The following is a 24,983-nucleotide window of genomic DNA, read 5'->3' as shown; positions in this document are numbered from 1 at the left end:
ACTGAGAAACCCTGTCTTGAAAAACCAAAAAAAAAACCCAAACAAACAAACAAACAAAAACCTCGACTATGAAACTCCATATGATAGAACAGTATTAACCCCAGAATTACATTCAATTTGGCAATTTGGAAAAAGTATTGTTTGATAAAAGAAAATTGTGATTTTTAAAACAAGCGCATGAATATTGTCCTAAAATAACCACAGTTTATAAAGCAATCCTTGAGGTAACATTCTTAAATTTCTTACAAGGAAAAGAAAATGGTTCATTTGTTTGTTTGTTTTCTAATTGTATGTTATGGCAACATTTAAACAGAATTTTTTTCTCCCTCTTCACTGTTTTTATAGACTGCTGTCCAGGTTGACAAAGAAGTCTAGGATTCAAACGATCCTCTTGCCACAGTCTCCAGACGATCTGGGCATATCGGCAAACTTTCCTTGTCAGCTCAGCAAACACAATTACGATGTCATTGGTAGAGCTAGCAGGAATAATGTATCCACTAATCTCAACAGGGTGATGTGTCAAATAATCAATGCATTAAGTATCTTTACTGCTTAGTACATTGCAATCAACAACTATGTTCAGTTTATAATCCTATTTAAAATTCAGCCAGTCACTAAAGTTTTAATTCATATCATAAAACAAATCTGAGTGACTCCAGCTACATAAAAGCCGGAATTTAAAAGATTTATGAGAAAAACAAAACACTACAAGTAAATGATTCCCAATGTGACTTTTGATTTAGAGATTTTTAGATTCCTTTTAACTTCTAAAAGCACCTACTTTAGACAGAGAGAAAAAAAATCACATTTTACTACTGTTTAAACATTTGTATAAACAGTATAAGTAGGAATATTAGAAAATTTCAAACTGAGAAAAGTTTTCAAGATTTGCAAAGTTTATATTTGCAAAGTATATGACAAAAATTATTGCTAACACTGAATGCTCTAAAAACAATTCCTTTTTATATTATGACACTTTGAAATATAACAAGTAAAAAGTTTAAAAGCATTTTAAAAGTTACAAAGAATCTGGCGTGCCTATGGCTGATTTGCTTCAGTTGTTTTGCAAGTTATACTCTATGTTGAAAAGACCGTTTACTCAATGAGGTTATTTCCAAATAAGGAGCAGTAGAGCTGCCAATAGACCTCTGAACTTACTACCCTTACCTCTCGGCCATCTCTAAATGACGAACTGAGTATTTCACAGAACACTAGCATTTCTTCCTAATAGTACTCTAGGAGATAAGTTATCTGATGGCAAGAGCAGATATATAGGAGAAATAATATGTTCATTATTGAACATACAACAAATTATTGCCAGTGGAGTTTATGTGCTAAAAATCTATCATTCTTAATTCTCTAAATAATAAGATATAATTGCTATAAAATTCTGAATAAAAAACCCTTTTTGTAAGGACTTGAATTGTTTTGATGCACACGCTACTACATCTGTGGTAGGTTGAATGGGACTGTCCTCCCCAGGTGCCTATGTTTACATGCTTAGCTCCCAGCTGTTTGGGAAGGAAGTGTGTCACTGGATGTGTGTGGTCTTTGAGTTTTCCCAAGCCCATACCAGGCCCAGTCTCTTGTGGAATATTTAACTATGTAAAGATGTGTGACATTTGTTTATGCTGCATTTGTTTAACGATGTGAGGGTGTGTGTTAAATTGTGTAAAGATGTGTTGCATTTGTTTCATCTTGCCTGCCTAAGGCACCTGACTGGTCTAATAAAAAGGTGAATGGCCAAGAGCTAGGCAGGAGAGGGATGGGCGGGACTGGCAGGCAGGGAGCATAAATAGGAGAAATCAAAGCTCAAGAAAGAGGGAGAGAAGAAGAAGGAGAAGAGAATGAGGAGAAAGAGAGGGACACACACCTGGGGCCAGGCAGCTGCCAGCCAGCCAGCCATGAGAAGCTGGGAAAGTAAGATATACAGAAGGAAAGAAAAGGTAAAAAGCCCTGAGGTAAAAGATAGATAAAGAGAAACAAGTTAAGTTAAAAGAGCTAGCCAGAAACAAGTCTAAGCTAGTCTGAGCATTCAAAATTCATTAGTCTCCATGCCATGATTTGGGAGCTGATTGGTAGCCCAAAAAGAAAAGGCCTGGTACAGTCTCTCTCTGCCTGCACATCAAGATGAAGCTTGCAGCTACTTCTTCTCCAGCACCATGTCTGCCTGTCAATCAATGAACTGTCTGATGCTGTGAGCAAGCCTTCAATTGCATATCTTCTTCTAGGAGCTGACTTGATCACAGTGTCTCTTCATAGCAATAGAACAGTAACTAAGTTGACAGTTATCCCAAGAATTTATTATTTCTTTTGAAAGTGGGAGAAAAGTGATTTAAAGCTTTAAGGATAATATATATATGAATATAGCATTTAAAGTGATGAAATAATTCCTTTTTTTATTTTAAAGATATGGCCTCACTATATAGCCCTGGTTGGCATGAAACTCACTATGTAGACCAGGCTGGCCTTGAGATCACAGAGATGCCCTGCCCCTGCCTCCAATATGCTGAGATAAAGAAATCGATTCCTTTATAAAATTCAACTGCAGCTTTGTAGGTGTGATCTAATCCTCATTTTTTAAAAAGGAAAATTCAAAGTTGTAGATGCCTTACAAACTTAACATTTCTTTAAAAGCATAACAATGTCTTTTCATTCTATAGGGCAGCTTGAAGCTTCTTATTTACATGTATTAAAAGCCTGTCACATTATTTTTGAGTTATTTTACTAATTAAAGTACTCGTAAGTAGTACTTACCAAATTTATGCTTCCTGTAGGAGACCCATTAAAAGATTCTACAAAAGGAAAATAAAGCATAATATGCAGCAATATAGCTGAATATACAGCAAAAAAATGTACAAAGCTGTTGCTTTATGTAGGTTTAAACATCAACAATACAGCTCATATAAAAGCAGAGCAACAATAAAACTGTTTTACGCTTCCAAATATCTAACCTTTTAAATCTCCAACTATCATGTAATTAGACATTTAAACGAAAATATGCATCACCTGACAGGTGCACACAAACTCACATGTAAGTACCAAGTAACAATAAGTAATCGTTTTTATACCTTTTCTCATGTATCATATGATGTTGTTTAATGCAATGCAAGTAACTCAGAGTTGCAAGGCAAGAACTCAGAGTGAAGCCCATTAGGTAATTACAGAATTATTTTCTTACTTCTGTCTCTGAGTATTAAAAAATGATATAAATAATATCACTCTTCAATGTGAGATACAAATACATGGATCTTAAAAATATCTAATAATCCATTGTTTCCTCCTAAATTCAGCATAAAACATTACCATCTAGATTCTGAAATCACTGTATGCAATGCCATTTAATTAAGCAATAATGATGAGAAAATAATTTTGTAATGAATGTTAGGAAAGTATATAGCTAGGCTTGATGATGGATTCTTACAAAGAGCCAGAGAAATCAAAAACAGAAAAGGAGAAAAATGTGCACAAAAATGTCGAGACTCACAACTTTGGATGCTGACTTAAAAAAATTTTTTTTAAGCCTTGGAGGAAAATGTAAGTGTCAGAATAATAACAAAAAATGTAAATAAATGTTAGCAAATAAGTCAAGTAGAGATTAATAACACTAATGACTAATAACAATAATCACTCCTTTGCTCTTGGGTTTGCTACATATCTAACCAAATGAAACTTTAAATTACAGTGTCTCTGCTATGGTAAAATACTACTCACACACAATTTAAAGTTCATGTGCCTTTTCCAGACCTTACTAATGTATAAATTTGACTAGTTCAATGAATCTTCAACTAGACTGCATTACTTGGACAGTTCTCAGAGGGGCCTAAGTAACTTGTTATAGAAAGGGCACTTCTTAGTTTCCCAGACTTCTGATCACAAAAAACAAATGGGAAACTTCATCTAGAAATACTCTTTGGTTCATAAGCAGATGATTCTTACAGCAAATAAATATGCCAACTGTCCTCCTTATATGATTAATGCTTCCTACCCTTCTGTGGTCTGGCAATCTCTTAAGCCTTGTGACCAGAGAAAAGTCTCAAAAATAAGTAACAGTACAGAGAGATGTAAGCAGTAAGAACTCAATGCGAGAATGCTAGACCTATGATCTGAAATCCAAATATAAAAGACAATAAATCTGACAGCCATTTAAAATTATGCTGCATATTATACTATTTCTCTAATATCATTTTAAAACTGGCTTTCAATACTGAATATTTTCTGTGTGTAAAATGCATAAAAAAATCTATCAGTTAAGACAATAAGGTATTAGAAAGCAATGAAGCATTATCCTAAAGACAGACACATAAATGTGGGCAAGTAGATGGCTTAGCAGATTAAGGGCGATGGCTGCCCTGGCTGTTTGAAACCAAGAACTCACAAGGTGAAAGGAGAGAACTGACCTGCAAGCAGCACTCCACGTGTGATACATGCACACATACATACGTGCACACGCACGCACGCATGCACACACCCCCATATGTGTATTTTACATATATATAATTACAAACTACAATCAGTGATTTAATGTGAAGTCACTCAGTAACTGATATATGAGAGAAGTCTATTTACTTTAGAACAAAGCCAATTCAAAAAATCTTAACCTAATTTATATTTAAAGTAAGTAGAAGGTTTGGACTGACTGGTGGGAAGAGCGACTTGAGACAATAAGCCAATCCGACTCACAGAGAGTATGTAGGTACTATCAGCATCTCAAATCACAGAGCACTTAGGGTATTTGATCATGATTCAGTTTATCTTGTTCCATTCTGGGTTACACAACAGACCCACTTCAAAAGCATTAAGAAAATTTCCAAATGGATGAAATGAATATAAGCGAACACTTTACAATAGATATTTTAGCATAGTGAGCTGACAGAAGAAATACAGATAAACTGTACAATTTCCCTATGCCTCTCCCCCACAAAGTATAACATTTCAAGAAATAAACTACTTCCTTAACTACACAATCATAACTAAAGGCTTAAGTACTCCTAGTAGATTAATGTATCTCTGTTTTCAAGTGATCTTGTCCCAAAAGCCTATGGGTAAGTAAATGGTATAATCAAAAGATGTCCTTCAGGCAATTAGTTCTAAATTTTCCAATTTACTTTATCTTCACATTGTTTATTTATTTAGAATATCCGAGAAAGCTGTTCAAATCTTAATAAAGCCCCAGAATTTCATCACAGTAAAATGACCGCTGGATCGAGGAATTCATGTTTGAAGGCCTTGTGCTCCATCATAACATGTTAGTTTCCACTTACACAACCTTTATGCCTGTGCTTTAACTCAAAAAAACATTTTCACACAGAGAATTCTCTTTAAAAATGATGAGTGAGTTATGCTATGATGATGAAACAATATTCCAGATTTACAACTGACAAAAATGAATTAAAGCAAATAAACTATAAGACATAAGCAATAATCAGGAGAATGAAGGTAAAAATCTAAATACCCTCTGACTCTTCCAAGTGCATATCATACTAGAACATGTCGCTCACTCTCAGTATCATCGTTTAAAAAAAAACTAAAAGACTGAAATAAATTACTTGGGGGTTTCTAGGTAAAAAAGCATCCTAATGTGTAAGCTTTAGAAAAGGACACAATTAAAGCAAACAGCTACCACACTGTCCACTGCTTTACAGCCTGGGGCCTATTCTCAGAGGCCTTACTTCTTTCCTCATTTACTCTTCACAAAAGTATCACTTCATCACCACTGATTACCAAAATAGAAATCATCATAAAAATATTCTGGATGACCCTTATTAAGAAAACATTCTTATTCTCACATTCCCTTATATCCTTTAAAATATATTACAATTTACATTTGTAGTTTAGAATCATCTTTTATCATGTTTAAAAGGTCATTCTTTTGGTAATCAGAATGCACACTGAGACACACACACACACACACACACACACACACCTTTCTACCTTACCTCCATCCCCATCATCTGATCCTCTGAAACTAGGATCTTTTAACATGTCAAGCTCGGCTAACATCCGCACATACAGTGCATTCTGCCTGAAGGAAGGATAAAACCTTTCATCCCGCAGCATCAATTCATATACCTGTGGAAATAATTGAGGTATTCAAAACTTAACACATATTACTACATGAAGTATCACAAAATCTCTATTCCTGTTTTTCAATAATGTATCATTATTTAAAAGGTGTCAACAATAAGACAGTTTAATAACTAATATGATATTCTGGACCTTGCAGTGACTAAAAGGTTCCTACCTTAATGTAAGTTATGTGATATTATGCCATTTTTTATGCTCTAGGAAGTAGTGTTTTCTAAGGAACAAATACATATATGAAAGTTTATATTAAGATGAATTTTGATGCACGCTTTTTTATATATAGATATCTACTTACTGAATTTTTTTTTTTAAGATTTATTTATTATGTATACAGTGTTCTTCCTGCAGGCCAGAAGAGGGCACCAGATCTCGTTACAGATGGTTGTGAGGCACCATGTGGGTGCTGGGAATTGAACTCAGGACCTCTGTCTGGAAGAGCAGCCAGTGCTCTTAACCATTGAGCCATCTCTTTAGCCCCTACTTACTGAATTTTTAGACGAGTATCTGGCTGTTTCTTCAGATTAAACAGAGCAACACCAAATAAGAACTTTTCTCAATGGCCATTCAAGGAAATAAAAAAGTCATTTACATTCTTACAATTAGCAATTAGGAGTTATTACAACCCTAATATCTTTTTAGTAACTATTCTACTTTAAAAAAAAAAAACCTGTATGTACACAGAAATACTTTTTCAAGAAACATGAAATATTAATACCTTTCTTTGAATGTCATCAAAGATTTCTGGAGTTGGATCTTCATGATTCAAAGTATCTGCTAATTTTGCTACTAAATAATCATCAACAATAACTCTTGGAGATGCCTAACAGAGAAAAAAATTAATGATCTTGGTAATTTCTAAATATAAGTAAACAGTAAAAACTCAGAGTTAATAACAGACTCCTATCATTTAGAGCAGCTGGCAGGTACGAATCACTGGTTTACCAACGACATTGCTGTGTTTAAGAAATCTAAAACACAGCCAGAGCGTTTTGTTTGTCCTGTAGACTGCAGGACACTCACGAAGGTTTTCTGTTTGAAGAGTTGTTTACTTTATGTGTCTAAGTATTTCTTCTGTGTACCACATGTATTCCTGGTGCCAACAGAGTTCAGGAGAGGCTGCTGGGCCCCTGAAACTGGAGTTCCAGGCAGCTGTGGGCTGCCCTGAGGGTGCTGGGAATCCACCCAGGTCCCCCGGAGAGTACTTAGTGCTCTCACCTGGTGAGCCAGCTCTCTAGCCCTGGCAGACAGACTTAATTCTTGATTTTTATGGAGCAAATTTCATCTTAGTAGGCCTTACTCCCAAAATTAAAAAAAAAAAAAGGAGATAATTCTACATGAGGTTATCAAAATCACTATTAAGGATTAACAGAGATTTACTTAAGGCATAGTTGTATAGTGTTTGGCACACAGGATACACTGTCATCAGTCAAGCAATCAGTAGTTATTTAAGTATTATAGGACTAATTTGACACCAGATAACCTTCTGAATAGCTATTAAAAGACTACCATTATCCTAAACTTATTTTAGTGACCAATGTTGCAACAAAGCTCCAATGTGATGTGGGAACAAAATAAATCTTAAAGATGAACGTGTTGCTAGAATTTTCATTTCAAAACATATGCAACAGATGCAGAAATACAAAATCTGATCTTTCTTTTTATATGGTACTGGGACTGAAGGCCTGTGCAAGCTAGACGAGTGCTGAACCACTAAGCTCCATATCCAGCTCTCTTCTGCTTCCTTCGGCACACCCCGTCTCTTCTATCCTTCTGACTTCTGTCCATCAGGTCCCCGAATCTGAAGGAACTACCAGTCTTGACTTGGTCATTTAGTATTTCCATGAACTTAGACATACTAATTAGATTTTATAAAACTGATTCCTCCCTTGGACAATAAGAATAAATATGCACAGGAAGACTGTCCTGTCCTTAGGATTAAATAAGGCAAGGTCACTGAAGCCATCATACCCAATATAGTAAGTATCACAGAGTATTATGAATACTACTACCAAAGATAGAAAACAGGGACGACAATAGACCTTACCTTCTCAGACAAATACTGTTCATAGATTCCAACAGCAGCTGCTCTTAGCAGACCTTTGGTTTGGCTGGTCTGATGTTTTCCATCTCTCTGACGACTCGATAGAACCTCCAGCTGCTGCTGGGCTGTAACCCGGTACCCTTCCACTGTCATCCAAAAGAAGAGATGAGCTTGACCTCCAGTTTGCTGCATATAATCTACCAAACCAGAGCCACAGCAACAGTTACCAATGTCATACTTTTAGGTTCATATTACTGTATGATACATAAGAAGAGTTACAGTTTCAAATACCCAAACTCTATATTTCACATACTAAAGTGGACCAGAGAAAGCCCATGAGCTCTCCACCCTACAGAAAAAACTATGGGCAACAAAGAGATTGGGAGACATAGTCTTCCCCAGGGAAGAGCATACCACTTGGTCATCCAATACTAAATGGTCAGCCCTGAAAACACAACTATAAGTAACATTATACATAAGGAATAGGGTATTCCTTATGTATTAAGGAATATATCTGTATATACACATGTGTGTGGAACAACAATTAATGAAAAAAGAGGTCACTGATTTGACAGCAAAGTGGGGTGTATGGGAGGGTTCAGAAGGAGGAAAGGAGGAAATGATGGGATTATACTAATCTCAAAAAAATAAAGAAACATAAATAAAGGGTTTAGTAAATCTCTAATGTCAAAAAGTAAATGTAAATTGGTTAAGCTAAATAAAACAGGAGAAAGCTTTTTGTAATTGTTTTTGAGATAGAATCTCACTAGTGGTTCAGGCTGGCCTGCAACTTAAGAGCTTTCTACTGAATCCTTCTGCATATAGGCATAAATCACTGTGCCCAACTTAAAGCTTTTTAATATCATGTCTTGATGATAAAATTCCTAGTGAACATGCTACATAAACTTTATATAAGTAACTACATAATCAATATTCAATTTTTATTCTGAAAAAAGATTAGCAATAACATGTAATTTTATAGGTATATTAAAATTACATTTAGCATTGTATGAAACCATATATACTTTGTTCACATAAATAATGATTCAAAGATTTAAGTATGCTGGAAATGTCTACCAGATAAAAGTAATTTTAATGTGATATTAACAAAATAATATGTAAGTACTAAAAAAATATAAAAACAAAGTATCTCATTCATACATGAATATGTTATTTCACATATCATGTGTTCCCAATAAAGTATGATTTTTTGTTTTGAGACAGGAACTCCCGTAGCTGAGGCTGGCCATGGAACTGCTATACAGCTGACAAAAAACCTTGTTCTCCTAATCCCAATGTTTCCACTTCCCAATACTGAGCCAATAAAGTACTGTTTCTCAATGAATTTAATTCACACTAAACTCTTCTTTGGTTTATTTTTAAAATAGGCAAATGTTCATTGTTATGAAAAGCATTTATTTATTACCAAAAAAAAATAAAATGTCTACCTCTATGGTTTCTAAAGAAAAAAAAGATAAGCTGGGTGGTGGTGGCGGCGGCACACGCCTTTAGTCCCAGCACTTGGGAGACAGAAGTAGGAAGATCTCTATAAGTTTAGGGCCAGCCTGGTCTACAAAGTGAGTTCCAAGACAGCCACGACAGTTACACAGAGAAACTCTGTCTCGAAAAACCAAAAAAAAAGGGGACGGGGGGAGGAAAAGATGAACTCAAATTGGAATGCAAAATAATAACCATCCAAATTCACTAATATCTTAAACTATTAAACTTCAAGCAAGGTAGCAGAGTAAGAAGCCAACAAACTCTACAGTGAAGTACAGGCAGGGTCTGTCTAATGGAACACTGAAATGAAAACTCTGAAAACCAGGGTAAAGACCTGGGAAATTAAACTCGCTGAATGTAAAACAGGACAATCATTGAAAAGTAAGTATAGTGGTTCTTCAAAAAATGAGTAAGAAAATTATGATTCACTAATTCCACTCACTGTTATATACCTAACGGAACTGAAAGAAGAATCTCAAAAGGCTGCTTATGCATCCATATACATTGTAACCTCATTCTCATTAGCAAAACTATGGACGCAACCCAAGATTCCCGTGAGGATGAATGGCTATGCAAGGATACTGGGGGCCGGAGAGGGGAGCACACATGCACACATGTGTGTTTATGGATGTGACAGCCTTAAAAAGGAGGGAAACTCTGACATATGCTGTAACACAGAAGAAACCTGAGGATATGCTAAAAAAGTAAGTCCATCACTTTAATAAGTACAGAATTCTGCCTTATAACAGAAGAACCATTTTAGGGAGATAGATGGGGGATGCTTGTACCTTAATAATGTATTTAATATCACTGAACTATACACTTAAAAGTATTAAGTTTTAGAATTTTTTTTACTGTATTTTACCACAAGTTTAAAACCAAAAAAATTTAATGTCAATATTATTTAAAGTTTTACCTACCCATAAAAAATTGTAGTGCAACATTGTCTACAAGAATGCTGTCCAAAGGGACTGTACAAAGTTTCCCAAAGTTTGCTGCTAGCTTCACAGTATTTATTTCCTACAGACACAAATGAATACAAGTTAGCACTTTAATCACCAATCATTCCAATCATTAGGGTAGGATGTTTATATAAATATAAGGAAAATGCAACATTCTATCAGAATGTGACAAAGACGAAGATTCCCCTTTTCATGCATGTTGGTTTCCAATAAAATACTCTGCTGAGTGACTCTAAATCCCTACTCATTTTAAGAAGTAGTTATCAAATAATCATTTAAAATATAATAAGAATTCATTTCCTCCAATACAAAATAATCTGTATCATTGTATTTTCATGTATTCTCTATTTCCACATATTCTAGTGTAAAACAAACACTGCAGGAAATAAAGGCAAAAGAATATGCTTGAATGCTTCCCGTATTCAAAACCACTCATTACTTTCATTTTGATTGGCATTTATCTAACAGGAAAACGCTTCCAAAGAGCAGTGTTGCTTTTAACAGAGTAAAACCTCTGCTACTGATAGAGAAATTTTATTTCTTTTCAAATATAGTGAACTACACAGTCAAATCAACCGAACAAGATAGCTACCTGCAAAGAGAACTTTGATTAGAGAAAAGGTTCAAAATGTAAAGAGCGTTAGTGCCAGGCACTGGGTTGGGTACATTCTACACAATACTTCCTGGTTTAGACTGTACAGCAATCCTGCTGAGTACGACCACACCGAGTGTACAGACAAGGAAAGCAAACATCAGAGAGGTTGGTTTCTGTCTGCACTGATGGTCCACTGTGGGCAACACCATCACCAGCGGGCTGAGTCTACGCTGTGTCAGAAACTAGCAGCAGAGTGAGCAGAGCAGGTCAGGAAGCAGCACTCTCTCATGGTGGCTTCTGCCCCAGGTCCTGCCCTGCCTTCCCCTCATTGTGGATTGTGGCCTGGCAGTGTCAGACGGAGTCTTCCTAAGCTGTTTTATCACAGCAGCAGAGCCAAGGGAGACGACCTTGAGAGCACAAGTTGGCCATCAACCCATTCCCTTCTGCACTCATCTCCAGTCACCTCCAATGGGCCTTCATGCCAACTTATTCAAACACCGTGAGCTGGCAGCAGACCAGCCCAACATGCTGTACTGTTACCTGGTGGGACAATCTTCACATGTTGTAGTGCGTGTGCTGATGCTATACAAACTACCATATCACTCTCGATATGCTCCTAAGCAGTCCCTCAAATCAAATCTCCATTGCTTCTGACAACCATCATTAACATTTGGGTGATTTGTACTGATTTTTGTGCTAGAACCTCAAATGTTTCTGAAACAGTTATCACTTTCACTGTCTTGTCATTTAAATTTCACTTACTATCACTTAAAGCAGACCTTATTCCTGACAGCTGTAACAGACCACATCCTCTAACACCGAGACCCATTTCCATGGCTCAACAGAGAGCTGTAGGCCAGAGCACTGCACAGGGTAGACTTCCAGGCAGTGCTACAATCAACCTTCCTGAACTGCTTTACGACAAATCTGTCATGCTCTAGCATATGAATCTCTTTGGGACTAAGAGTATGCTCAATTGGCAAAGTGCTTGCAAGCTTCAGAACCCGAGTTCAGATCCCCAGGATCATATAAAAATGCCAGACACAGAGGCTTGTATCTGCAACCCTCACACTGGGGTGGAGAGCGTAGAGACTGGGTTATTCTTAGAGCTCAGTGGCCAGCTACTCTAGGTGGCAGGCGAGCTCCAGGGTCAGTAAGGGATCCTATCTCAATGAGATAGAAAGCAACCGTGGAAGGCACCTCTGGCCTCCACATGTACTGTACTTGAGTATGCACACACACACTCTTCTGTTTAAGTCCTGTTGTACGTAGTTCCATTAATTAATATCCTATTTTTGTCACATGCTAGGATTTCAGTCACCATGAAGTTTACAACTAGGTGTTATTTCAAAAGTATTTTATACTTACTTTGCCTGACTGTAACCGCTGTATTCTTGAGTCACATACTTTCTTTACAAATAATAAGCTATTTATTTGATTTTTAATAGTGTTAATATCTGAAAGAAAAAAATTCATTATAAGCTAAAAATTGGTTGTAGTTTTTCAAAAATACTTAACACACTATAATTCAACAAAATTATCAATACAGCAATTTTGCTTTAATAAAAAAACTATGAAATTGCTTCATAAAATTATTCATATACTTTAAATTAAATCATACCTACTATCTCTAGGGACAATTGCCATAACACCATCTTCACGTTTACTCTAAGAACATGTTAGTACAGTAAGGAAGACTTAATCTGAGCATTAAAACCCAGAAATTTCTGGTTTCATTTAGGCAACTGAAAAGCTTTATTAAGGGTACGACAGTCCTCGAAGAGAGCACTGTCAGAAGAGTCACTTACCATCACCAGCTGTGTCTAAGGACCTAAGGTACTGGAGCTCTTCGGCCGCCTTATCTCGGACTGCTTCCAACTCTCCAACATTGTCACTTAACTTAATGATGTTCATAAAGGCCTCATAGTTGCAATTTGAATCACGGATCTAAAAATAAGGTTTTAAAGAACAGATAGGAGAAGGTTACTTACTAAGAGAAAACTTCAGCACTGAATGACAGCTATGAGCCAGGCACCAAACGGAAAAAGCAGTGTGTTCAAGCACTTACACTAAAATGGATCACACTAACAAAAGAGATCAAGCTAAACACATGACATCCTGAAAAGCACAGACTCATGCTCAGAAAGAGTGGTGATAGCAAGGAAATCAAGGTGGCTGGAGCTAAACCAAGATGACCTGGACAACAGAGGATGAGCAGCAGGAATGGAGTAAGAATTCTACAGTATAAGGGTTTGAGTGTTTTACTCTGAAAAATCAAAAAATCCAGTCACTGGGTTTAAACTAGAAACAGTTTGACAATCAAGTAGAGAAGAAAAGGACAAAGTGCGGGAAAACATGGCAGCAGCAGTCATGGGGGTGTGATAAGGAGGGTTATAAAGTTCCCTGTGCAATGTTTTACAGTTACATCTTTTACAAACAGTACCAATAGAACCAGCTAACATACTAGCTAAAGTGAGAAATGAAGAGCACTAAAACTTGTGGCCTAAAGAACAGGAATAGTGGAGCCACCGCCAAACAGGATAGAGACAGCACTGGAAGAGCGGGGTCAGGGAGCTCTGAAGCAACCAAATGTAAACATTAAGTTTGCTTTTTCATAGGAAAGGCAGGGATTCAGGAAAGACTAGGCAACGGTGATTTTCAAGTCACTGACATAGAGGCAACACTGTGTCAGACCATGAAGCTGCATGGGAAGCACAGAGAACAAGTGTGGATTGAAAGAGGAACTATCCTAGATCGAGCACACTCAAAACAGCAAAAGACTAAGAAAGGCCAAAATTTAAAATTGAAAAAAAAAAAAAAGCGAGGTGTTATAACCAGCCAAGTGTTGACACTTCCTCCAAAGAAACATCACCTCCAGGAGGGAGAAGGTGGCTTGCGAACCTCAGAAGGTAAGTAAGTCCCATGCCTGGGAAAGCTGACCCTTGGAAGGTTCTTGAAGGCCCCCTCCAGCTTTAGGAGCAGGCAGTAACTGCTGGTTGCTGGGGGAGGATAAGACTAGCCCAGACCAAGAGACTTCGCAGACGTGCAGAACTGCCTCTAAGACCTGCAGCTTTTTTTTTTTTTTTTTTTTGGTTTTTCGAGACAGGGTTTCTCTGTGTAGCTTTGCGCCTCTCCTGGAACTCACTTGGTAGCCCAGGCTGGCCTCGAACTCACAGAGATTCGCCTGGCTCTGCCTCCCGAGTGCTGGGATTAAAGGTGTGCGCCACCACCGCCCGGCAAAACAAGCCCTGGAGCTCTTTTTTTTTTTTTTTTTTTTTTCCGGTTTTTCGAGGCAGGGTTTCTCTGTGTAGTTTTGCGCCTTTCCTGGAACTCACTTGGTAGCCCAGGCTGGCCTCGAACTCAGAGATCCGCCTGGCTCTGCCTCCCAAGTGCTGGGATTAAAGGCGTGCGCCACCACCGCCCGGCAAGACCTGCAGCTTTTGGAGTCATCCACCATGTTGGGGTGGGCTGTTCAGTTATCAAGTACTTTAAAGTCACCCCTGTTCCTTCTAAGTCACCCTCTGCCCACTCCCCTATTAGCAGTCCCAATAATAATTCATTGGTTTCTTTGCTGTAATTATTACTTTGGTCTGCCATGGGTTCCCTGTCTGAAGTAGACATATGCCATGTTGTGTCTCCCAGGAAAGTTTCCCACACAACACCAAGACAGTGTTTTGTAAGGGTGGAAGTGATGGAAATATAAAAACAGGAAAAAATACAAAGATTTCAGGGCAGATTAAGGATACAGATGAGATGGGCAGTCATGAAGTTATAATGAGGGTAGATGCCCCCAGCACAAGCACACTCAGCAACTACTGGGGAGGAACGGAGAATAAGAGTACATTAGACTTAATCATGGCTATCACACGGTGAGTAACAGAGCATCACTAAACGATAATCCCAACCACTGACTGATAAAACACTTTCAACGAGGAAAAGCAACCGAGCTGTGAAAAGGCAGCAGACCGTCTGAGACGCTGTCCCTCTCACAGAAAACCCCACAACGGGGACCGCAAAGCACAGACCTCAGAGACAGGCACAGCCACGGCACGGATACTCGCTCTCATTAGAAACCAGACAGCAAGTAGACAAATTGACATTTCCAACCACACACCTTTACAAGTACTAAAATAAAACTGTCAAACACTCTAGAGAAAGTGAAAGTATTCTGGACTCTTAGAGTAAAACATATTTTACGACAAGCTAAGGCTCGGTGAGCTTGAAGACACTGATGCCCATAAACCTTGAAAATTATACAAATCCTACAGGAAATTGTTCAGAATAAAATAAGAGCAAAATGATATTTAGAATTATAAAAAATTAGGATTATTAAAAATGATACATAAGAGTTTTATTTTTCCTTTGGTGTTTTTTTTTTTTAAGAAATTATGATACGCCGGGCGGTGGTGGCGCACGCCTTTAATCTCAGCACTCGGGAGGCAGAGCCAGGTGGATCTCTGTGAGTTCGAGGCCAGCCTGGTCTCCAAAGTGAGTTCCAGGAAAGGCGCAAAGCTACACAGAGAAACCCTGTCTCGAAAAACCAAAAAAAAAAAAAGAAATTATGATACAAAAAGCCTAAGTTGCACTAATGAAGAAATTGTATGTGTGTATAGATATATAAAAGAGTCCACAGAACAGGGAGTTGAAATGATCCAACTGGCAAGGCTCACAATGGATATGAGGGAGTCAAACATTGTTCTATGCATATGTTGATGAAGTGGTTCATTCTAATTTTTATAACAACCACTAAAATAGCAATAGTTACAAAAGAGAGGAGGAAGAAATATTAGCTGAAAAGCCATTTGGGCTACTAAATCAAATACTAAGTATTATAGTGAACTAATAAAAAGCAAGAAGTGAAGCCAGAAAATCAGCACATTAAAGGCCCCACACTTTTAGAGCCAGCAAGATGGGTGTCCTCAACATTTCATAGAAGGAACATGCAACCTGTACGAGCATTGTTCAAATTACTCATCTCTGCATATACAGGCAGTGAAAGCTACAACTTTAAATAGTAGTAACACCATAATAGTAAGGAAGGTACTAGAAATGTAGAGAGTACTTTAAAAATAGCTTTCACTTCATTTCTTTAATATACTATTGGTTAATCATTCTGATCTCCAAACTCTGTTTTTACTGCTAAAAACCTGTTTCAAATACAAGCCACAATTTCAAAAGGTACTTACCATCCATATGACATATTGATTAATATAATCAGGATCACTGAGTTGATTTATTAATGGAAGAAGAATTCCTCGTGCAAGGATTTCCTAAAAATAAATTTAAAAATAGATAGCTTAAGCGTCTTCTCCAATCTACCATAGTGTAAGTTTCCTTAAACAACAGTAGAGTTATGATACACATGGAATATGGAATCACTGCAGCCTAAAAGGCGAGCCACAATTCCCATACATTAATGAGATATAAGTATCAATACCAACTGAAACATATTTCTATGAGGCTCATACCACGGGAGGGAGCCCATGCCTGACACTGCCTGGAGGGCCAGCACCCAGAGGTTAAATAGCCCAGAGACCTAGGATAGAGAACCAAACACAACTGGCCAAAAAATAAAAATAAAAAAAGTCAGTGTAATGATTCCTAATGACATTCTGCTATACTTGTAGACCAGAACCTGGCATAATCGTCATCAGAGAGGCTTCATCCAGCAGATGGATGGAGCAGATGCAGAGACCCACACTCAAACATTAGGGAGAAGTAGGAGGGAGAGACTGAGAGGAGTGGAGGGAGGGGAAACTGAGGTCAGGATTAATATATGAGAGAAGGAAGGAAGGATGGATGGATGGATGGATGGATGGATGGATGGATGGATAGATAGATAGATAGATAGATAGATAGATAGATAGATAGATACTGACAGGCAGGCAGGCAGGCAGGCAAGCAGCAGACAGATGGCAGACAGACAGATGGCAGACAGACAGACAGAGCAAGCCACATCTCTATGAAACCAGAGGGGAATAAAAATCAATAAAAGAATACCTCTGGAATATTAGTATTTGTGTGAATTTTTAAAAGACAAAATATTAGCATAAAGGTGTTTATGGATCCAAGCATCTATATTAAATATATTTAAAAAGAAAAAAAAACACTACTTTCAGAACTGTCCACTTCAAGTGATGAGATGGAGTAAGTACCATGTACTATCAGTAGCATGGGCTAAACCTGGGTAGCTGGTATACAAATGTTGCCTCTACCTGACTATTTTCCCAATAAAAATGTGAAAACTTAATAATATCAACTCACATACTCTAAATACAGTCCCACTCTTTGCAGTTTTTATGCTCTTATCTACTAAAACTCTGCCCTCCCTGTAATGTTTTACTCAAGAATCAATTATCCTTGTGTCTTTCCCATCATGCATCTCCATCCCATTCATTTCCCCATCCCTTTGTATCTACCCTCTGCCCTTGCAACCTCCCCTCCACAAAAAAAATATAATAAATTTTTTTTAAAAAAAGGAAAAATCAATCTCGTCACGGAAGCTGTAGTGTGACACAGTGAGTCTTACAGTAAATCCTTCTATCCATACATCTTTAGTTTCCAGTGTTCATTGCAAAGAATAAATAAAAAGGAAAAAAATAAAAACATAAAATTTGCATTTTTTTTAAAAAAAAGGACTCAGGGCGGCTGCAGGATATCCCAGAGGAGTTCCGGTGAGGATCCAGTGATGATGGTGTATCAGAAACCGGAGGCCTTGAGCCAGACCAGTGACTACTCACTGAAATGAACAACTGCTAGATACACTGACTGGATGAAAGGTACACTGTGTGACACACCCAGGCTCCCGTGCTACCAGGACAGATGAAGAGCTGTTGGAGAGGGAGGAAAGATGGAGAAGCAAAGACAGTTTTTTGCTTTTCGTTTTGTTCTTGTTTTCGTTTGCTTGCTTTGTTTTGGTTTGGTTTCTTTTCTTTTTTCTTTTTTTTTTTTTTAATTTTCTTGGGGGGAGCACTGCAGGGGTGAGGGGAGGACTGGGAGGATTGGAAGGTGAGCAGAATTGGAGTGCATGATGTGAAATTCCCAAAGAATCAATAAAGAGATTATGTTTTAAAAAAATCAATTGACCTATCAGGTGTGCCCTGATCCTTTCAGCTGAAGGCTTTTCCACTTCTAAGTTTAAAATGCATCTGTGCCTGTATTTAGAGTATTTGTCTCTTAGCGGTTTTGTTGTTGTTGTTGTTATGTCTTACATTTCTCTTATACAATAGCACTGCCTAGAAACCCTTGGTGTATAAGTGAAATTCCTCAATTGACCTAGTCACTTACTCATCTTTAAAAATACTTACCACTCCTCTAGGCTATTTAAGTCCAAGATGGGCATCTACTTACATGAATGGAAATGAAGGCTTAAGAACTTAGAACTGACACTACTAACATAGAATTTTTTTAGTGGGTATTAACCATCCCCTGATGCCTGTGATATCTAAAGTTATCAAAATTCATTTTTTGAGAATACTGGTAACGCTAACTTAACACAATATATTCACTTCCTAAGTAAAAGACCAATTGATTCTCTTGGCAAATCTCTAATTTATCAGCACCATTTGTTTATATACGTGTGTGTGTGTGTGTGTGTGTGTGTGTGTGTGTGTGTATCCATGGATACACACACACACACACAAAGACCTCTTTTTCTTTAAAGAAATATTTTGTATAATCCTGCATGAATAAAGTTTTGCTGACAACTATTACCTCATGATAAATTAATATATTTAACAAGCAGTAATGCAGGCACCTGTAATTTCTAGAAACTGGGGTTCTTTACAGTTCTAGATTATAAGGAATATAGTTAATTTCTAACTTTTTATTTATTTATCTTACTTCTAAGACAGGGTCTTAAGCAACAGAGGCTGGGTTCAAACTTTCTATGTAGCTGAGGATGACCCTGAATGACTAATTCTCCTGCCTAAGCCTCCTAGCTTTTGATGTTACAGGCATGAGCCACCACACTAGGCTTTCTAACTGCTTTTAACATTTTTATTATATTTAAAATTCCTTTCTTCAAATTCTGTTTATGACCCATGTGTTCAAACTTTAAAATGTACTTTGTAAGCAGAAAATCCAATCCCCAAAATCATTTTTCAGAGTTGTTTATTCAAAATAAAAAAACACATTGGAAATAACTATGATTTTATGTTTATTATTTAATATAATCAGCGGATAAGTCTTAGAAAATTACTCTGGTCTTCTAATTCTCTTCATAGAGTCTCTGGCTGTTAAAAGGTTTGTCACAGGACTCTATTCACCACAGTAGGCAGCCTCTGGCTTGCAATTCTAAGTTTAAGACCCCCAATTCCTTTCACATTTATTACATTTGTGGGCACACACACACAAGCACACAACTCAGCACTTGTGGAGTTCAAAGGAAAACTTGCAAGGTCTCCTTCCATTGTGTTGGGAGTTCCTCCACGCAACAGGAACAACGAAATCCATACAACAGAAAGAGCTCTTCACCTATTGTTTAACCTAGGCAAAATGTCTGCTGTGAAAGTCTGAATCTAACTACTAAGACAAGAAAACTGACACAGGACTAAAAGTGCAATGAACGAAACTGACTGGTTGAATGCAGCATTGTAGTAGACTAGATTTGACCAAAAAGGATGAAATCGGGCCAAAAAGCAATCTATCGTGAGACAAATCGGCCGACCATCCTGCATCATTTTAAACAACAGCTTCACTTCACAAAGCACATCTCCATTTCTGGCTCTACAGTAGCGTGTATGCCACACCAGAGAGAAGACCAACAGACTTTCATCCTTCATCACAGCAGAGACGCTTGTCTGTACCTGCTATATACCACATACTGTGTTAAACACTACACTCATAACAATATAGATAATGGCAGGTATGCTCTCAGTTTACAGTTCATTATGGAGAAAAGTACCAAGTTAATAAACAATAATATATACATACATATATATCACTTTAAATGTGGTAAATACTAAGAAGAAAAACTACTGGGCCCTGTCTTCAGTACAGGAAAATACAAAGGAACTTAAAATTCAGTGGTCACAAAAGAAATCGCTGATGAGGGATATTAAGATATAAAAACTGAAGATATGGCTAAGAGAGTAACAAAATCATTCTGAATAAGATGAACAAAAGTATGATACAACTATCAATGAGTGGGGAAAAAATAGTACTTCTTGGGGAGAAAACAAGTGTTAACGAGAACTGACTGGTGACAGAGCTTTTATCCTCAACTAAACTCTAGTTGGTTACTAGAACTCTCTTCCAAATTAGACCTCAACCTTTCTTCATCATTGTATCTTACATTTTAACAGAATCCAGCCAAAGGTGTTTAGCTACAATGCTTCCACCTTCTCAATATCTGATCAAATTTCTCATCCTCACTCTTTGTACGAGAGGATCATCCTGGCCTACCTCTAGCAGGAATCCTAATGAGGGTGTCTCACTACAGGCACCCTTATCTTTCATATGCCTCTGTCACAGTTAGTGTCAGTCGTCAACTTGATATAAGCTTAGAGTCACTAGGGAAGAGGGAAGTTCAACTGAAAACAATCTGAATCAGACTGGCCTGTGGCCATGTCTGTGAGGCATTTCTTAACTGCTACTCGATGTAGGAGGACACAGCCACCATGAACAGAGCCTGACCTATAAAAATAAAGGGAGCTGGCATGCTGGTGAGGATGTGAGGTAAAGGGAACATTCATCCACTCCTGGTGGGAGTGCAAACTTGTATAGTCACTCTGTAAACCAATGCGGCAGCTTCTCAGGAAGTTGGGAATAGATCTACCTTGAGATCCAACTATCATTCTTGGTAATATACTCGAAGGACTCTACAGCCTACTACAGACACTTGCTCATCCATTTTCATCGCTGCTCTATTTCTACAGTAACCAGAAAGTGGATACAGACTACATGTCCACCACCAGATGAAAGAGTAATGAAAACATAATGGTCAAGCCACTGACTATGAATTTCCACTTGTTTTTCCTAACCTCAGAACTGGTTCTAGTTCTATAATGGAGCTTTATTATTTCCCCTACTTTACCATTCCTGAATATAATACCTTTTTGGAGCTTTACTACAGATTGGGTTTTCTGTGATATTATGTCATAAAGGCCAGAGATAAAAGTTACATCATACAGAACCTCCAGAAGGACCCCAGATTTGAAAAACTTGCTTGATAGCTATATTATATTAAAAAAAAAAAAAGATTAAACTGCAGACATGACATAGAATCAAGAATCAGACTTCCATTCTGATGGGGATTTTTTTCTTTTATGTGTGTATGTGCTTATATGTGTCTGCTACATCATGACTGTGGGTACCCTCAGCAACTTAAAGAAAGTACTGGCTCCCCTGGAACAGAGTTACAGGTGGTTGAGCAGCAGATATTCTTAACCATGAAACCATGCACTTTCATTTCGGACACTTAGGAGTTTAAAAGGTAACTGAGTTAATCAAATAGCTATTTCACATGAGAAGTGATTCAGAATGACATGGAATTCAGATGCGAAGTTTGGGCTAAAGATACAAAGTTAAAGCTCATAAGCACTTGGACGTGTTTGAAAGCACAGAATGTGTAAGTGAGACCAGGGCTTGGACTGGAGAACTTAAATATTTACAAAATTAGGCAGAAAAGTTCAAAAATAACATAGATCTGACTCTAGTAACAGACATGATGAGAATGAACCCCCCTTTGGAATGACTGGCCCAATAATTGGCTTTTACATGAACAGTTTACCCTATCACACTGTTCTCATGAAAACATACCACTCCCTTCCTGTAAATGTCATCAACACACCTGGGAAGTAAACTAAAACCAAGCTACACAGATGCTGGAAACTGTGGTACAGACTCAACAGCGCTGTAGGCACAGAAGCAAGGTTGCAGCTGTTGGTACTGTGCAGGAGAAAGGCTAAGGTGATTACGAGTTTGCACGCTAGGCAGATGCACTTTCACTTAACCCCCGTTAACAGGATATACTCTTCTCATTTCATTCATAAGCAGCAGCCAAAGCCAGAAATCTGCATTTAGGCAGTCTTACACAAAAGACTTAAATTAGAGAATACAATTTAAGAGCACTGCTCTCATCTTAGTCATGCTCCAATTGGGAAAAGCCAATTCTATTTTAAAGTTTCTGTCTCAAAATGTTACATCTATCTAAGCTAATTTAAGAAAAGCTGTAAAACTGAAGACATTTTTTAAAAATCTATCTGTCTTGTTGGCTAACAGGTCCTCATGAAATGCCCTAAACATCACAAGCTATTGCCAGGGCTATTTGGTTGCTCAACACAAAGTGATGGTAAGGACCTATTGCTGAAGACAACACTTAATTATGTCATCAAACATGAAGAGTTAAGCCAGTGCCCAACTAGAAGCTTCACCCCTAATGACTAATGTTCAAAGTGCTGGAAGGTATTCTGCATGCTACTGGAGGAGGACCGTGACTGTGACACTCAGTGTCACCCACTACAAAGCCCAGGACTTATAACAGTGACGTGCGTGCCTGCATGAGGAGACCGTGCAGTGATGGCACAGGTGTAACCAGTCACTTTCTACCTGGATTTAAGATGGACACCGGTAAATGGACAAGAACCTGAGACTAGATAGATCGTGACTTAAAGGAAAACCTACTACTATTCTTCTGCTAAAGGAACATACCAATAAGGTGACTCCTAATGACATACTGTTATACCCACAGATCTGTACCTTGCTCAACCCATCCCAGAGAAGATTCTTGTTGCATTAGGATGGAATTAGCAGAGACCACTACTGGATAATGTGCAGAGACTGAGTCTCTGGATCACTCATTCCTAAAAGTGATGTCTTCACCAAACCCTTCCTCTCAGAACTAAGGAAGCTATACAAAGGAGGAAGCAAAAGGATTTTAAGAGCCAGAGGTGATGGATGACTTAAAGGAAACACTATCTTCTAGCCACAACAGGATTTACATATGCGCTCAGAGACTGTGGCAGCATACACAAAACCTGCACAGGATCAAGAGACAGGGTCCCAGCACTGCACTGCGAGGGGGAAGTAGACCCAGAGTCCCACCTCTAACCAAGAAACTATCTGTAACTGATGCCACTGGCAAACAGAAAATCAGTTTTCTCCAATGGAGTCTCACTGGGTATAATAACCACACTCCAGGGAAGGCCCCATGCCTAGGGGGTGTTGAGCAACACAAAACACACTCAATGGTATTTTGTGGACATTTTGTTTTGTTTGCCATGATTTGTCATGATGGACTATTTTGATGTGATTTTTTTCCCTTTTTTTGGAATTTTCTGTGTTTCTTGATTTTTGTGTTTTGTTTTGGGAGAGACGCAAAAAGGAACATAAAGTTGGGTGGGTAGGGATGTGGGGAGGATCTCAGAGAGAAAACATGATGAAAATAGATTGTATGAATATTTTTTCAACTAAAACAAAGTCTGTCTGTATTATAACCAAATATTAAAGCATCTAGCTCTAAGGCAGTTCTCAAAGTATTGGCCAGTGACCTCTGGGGAATTCAGAAAAGGGCCCCAAGATCATTTCTCCCATTTAAATACTAACCAGGCCCAACCCTGCTTAGCTTATGAGATCAGACAAGACTGGGTGAGCTCAGGGTGGTATGGCCATAGACCAAAATCCTTTCTCAAAGAATGAACTGAGTCAACGCCCATTTTCCTGATACTAAGACCTTATTTACGTTCTCACTCTCAATCTCTAATAAGCATACAGTAAGATTTTAAAAAGGACAAGATGGCATGTCACTCATCTACCAGCTAATGAGTTTGTACTTACATGCTCTTCTGATTCAGCATTTTGTTTTTGTATTTTATGATACGTACATATTATAGATGAAGAATCACATTTTAAAAGCTCCTTAATGCTTCAATAATTCTGCAGTTTAACTGGGTCTCGAGGCCAAAGGTTTTGAGAACTACTGCTCTCAGTTCCTTTAGGTCATGATTTGGTACGAATTTACGCTTACCCTGACAAAGTATCGCATGATCTTGTTCTGGAAATCTCCAGGAGGTAGCAATAAATATAATAAAACCTCACACAAATCCCTTAGGAATCCTAAAAACAGAAAAAGTAGCCATAATAACATTAGAAAATCTAAAGTCTCTACCTACTTTTAATACAAGAAACATTTTTAAAAGGTTCGTGTTCATAACAGCTTCCCACTTCAGTACTTGCACCCCAGTATTCACTAAATTGCCTTCACTGCTCTCCAAATCGTTACTCTTCATTAATCAAACTCGCATCAGTTTGAACCAGTCTTATTAATCATGAGAAATTTTAACGACAAAATTGTTTCCCTCTAAGAGTTTCAATATACAATGTACTCTCTACTTCTATTATGTATTATCCTTGTATACTTAAAAGATTTTGTGCACGTAAAGATAACTTCTATTACTTATTTCAGGAAAAAAGAAACACTTCTACAATATCAGCACGTACTATCAATGCAGGGCTACGTTCTTCTCGTCTACTGATGTAAGAAAGCGCTCCCATGCACATATCTCACTCCATTGTATGGACTGTTATTTAACTGTTATTTCACACAATGCTAAAGGCAGTGAAAACTAAACTTAATAACAAGTATAAACAGGAGAAAAGAAAAAATAGGAAAGAATAAAATCATAGAAAAGGCAAGAGAACAGTTTAGCATGTCCTCAAACCTGAAGAAAATCACTTCCAGAACTACTGGTGCTTCCTTGTGGTTGTTCTCACACGGACACCTCTTGGGAAAAAATTCAACAGCTAATACCATTGGTAAAATTACATTCCAAATAGTAAATGTCTAACTGTGAGACTA

The 24,983-nt window shown here is 37.7% G+C and overlaps 1 protein-coding gene across 4 annotated transcripts in view; it reads right to left on the bottom strand.

Annotated features, from left to right (window-relative positions):
* Window positions 1–24,983, bottom strand: part of Snx13 (sorting nexin 13) — a 100,522-nt gene that overhangs the window by 27,834 nt on the left and 47,705 nt on the right. For all 4 annotated transcript variants that reach the window (XM_059279670.1, XM_059279668.1, XM_059279669.1 and 1 more), the window contains 9 exons: window positions 24,153–24,241; window positions 16,372–16,455; window positions 12,994–13,132; window positions 12,554–12,642; window positions 10,549–10,648; window positions 8,132–8,325; window positions 6,803–6,907; window positions 5,940–6,072; window positions 2,758–2,795 (listed from right to left, as the gene is read on the bottom strand). In XM_059279670.1, the coding sequence (XP_059135653.1) occupies window positions 2,758–2,795; window positions 5,940–6,072; window positions 6,803–6,907; window positions 8,132–8,325; window positions 10,549–10,648; window positions 12,554–12,642; window positions 12,994–13,132; window positions 16,372–16,455; window positions 24,153–24,241 (971 nt within the window). The remainder of the gene's footprint in view (window positions 1–2,757; window positions 2,796–5,939; window positions 6,073–6,802; window positions 6,908–8,131; window positions 8,326–10,548; window positions 10,649–12,553; window positions 12,643–12,993; window positions 13,133–16,371; window positions 16,456–24,152; window positions 24,242–24,983) is intronic.

This window comes from Peromyscus eremicus, chromosome 14, assembly GCF_949786415.1.
Source record: "Peromyscus eremicus chromosome 14, PerEre_H2_v1, whole genome shotgun sequence".
NCBI classification, from domain to species: Eukaryota; Metazoa; Chordata; class Mammalia; order Rodentia; family Cricetidae; genus Peromyscus; species Peromyscus eremicus.
The sequence above is the reverse complement of the archived record's forward strand: the minus strand, read 5'-3'. Positions and strand labels throughout refer to the sequence as shown.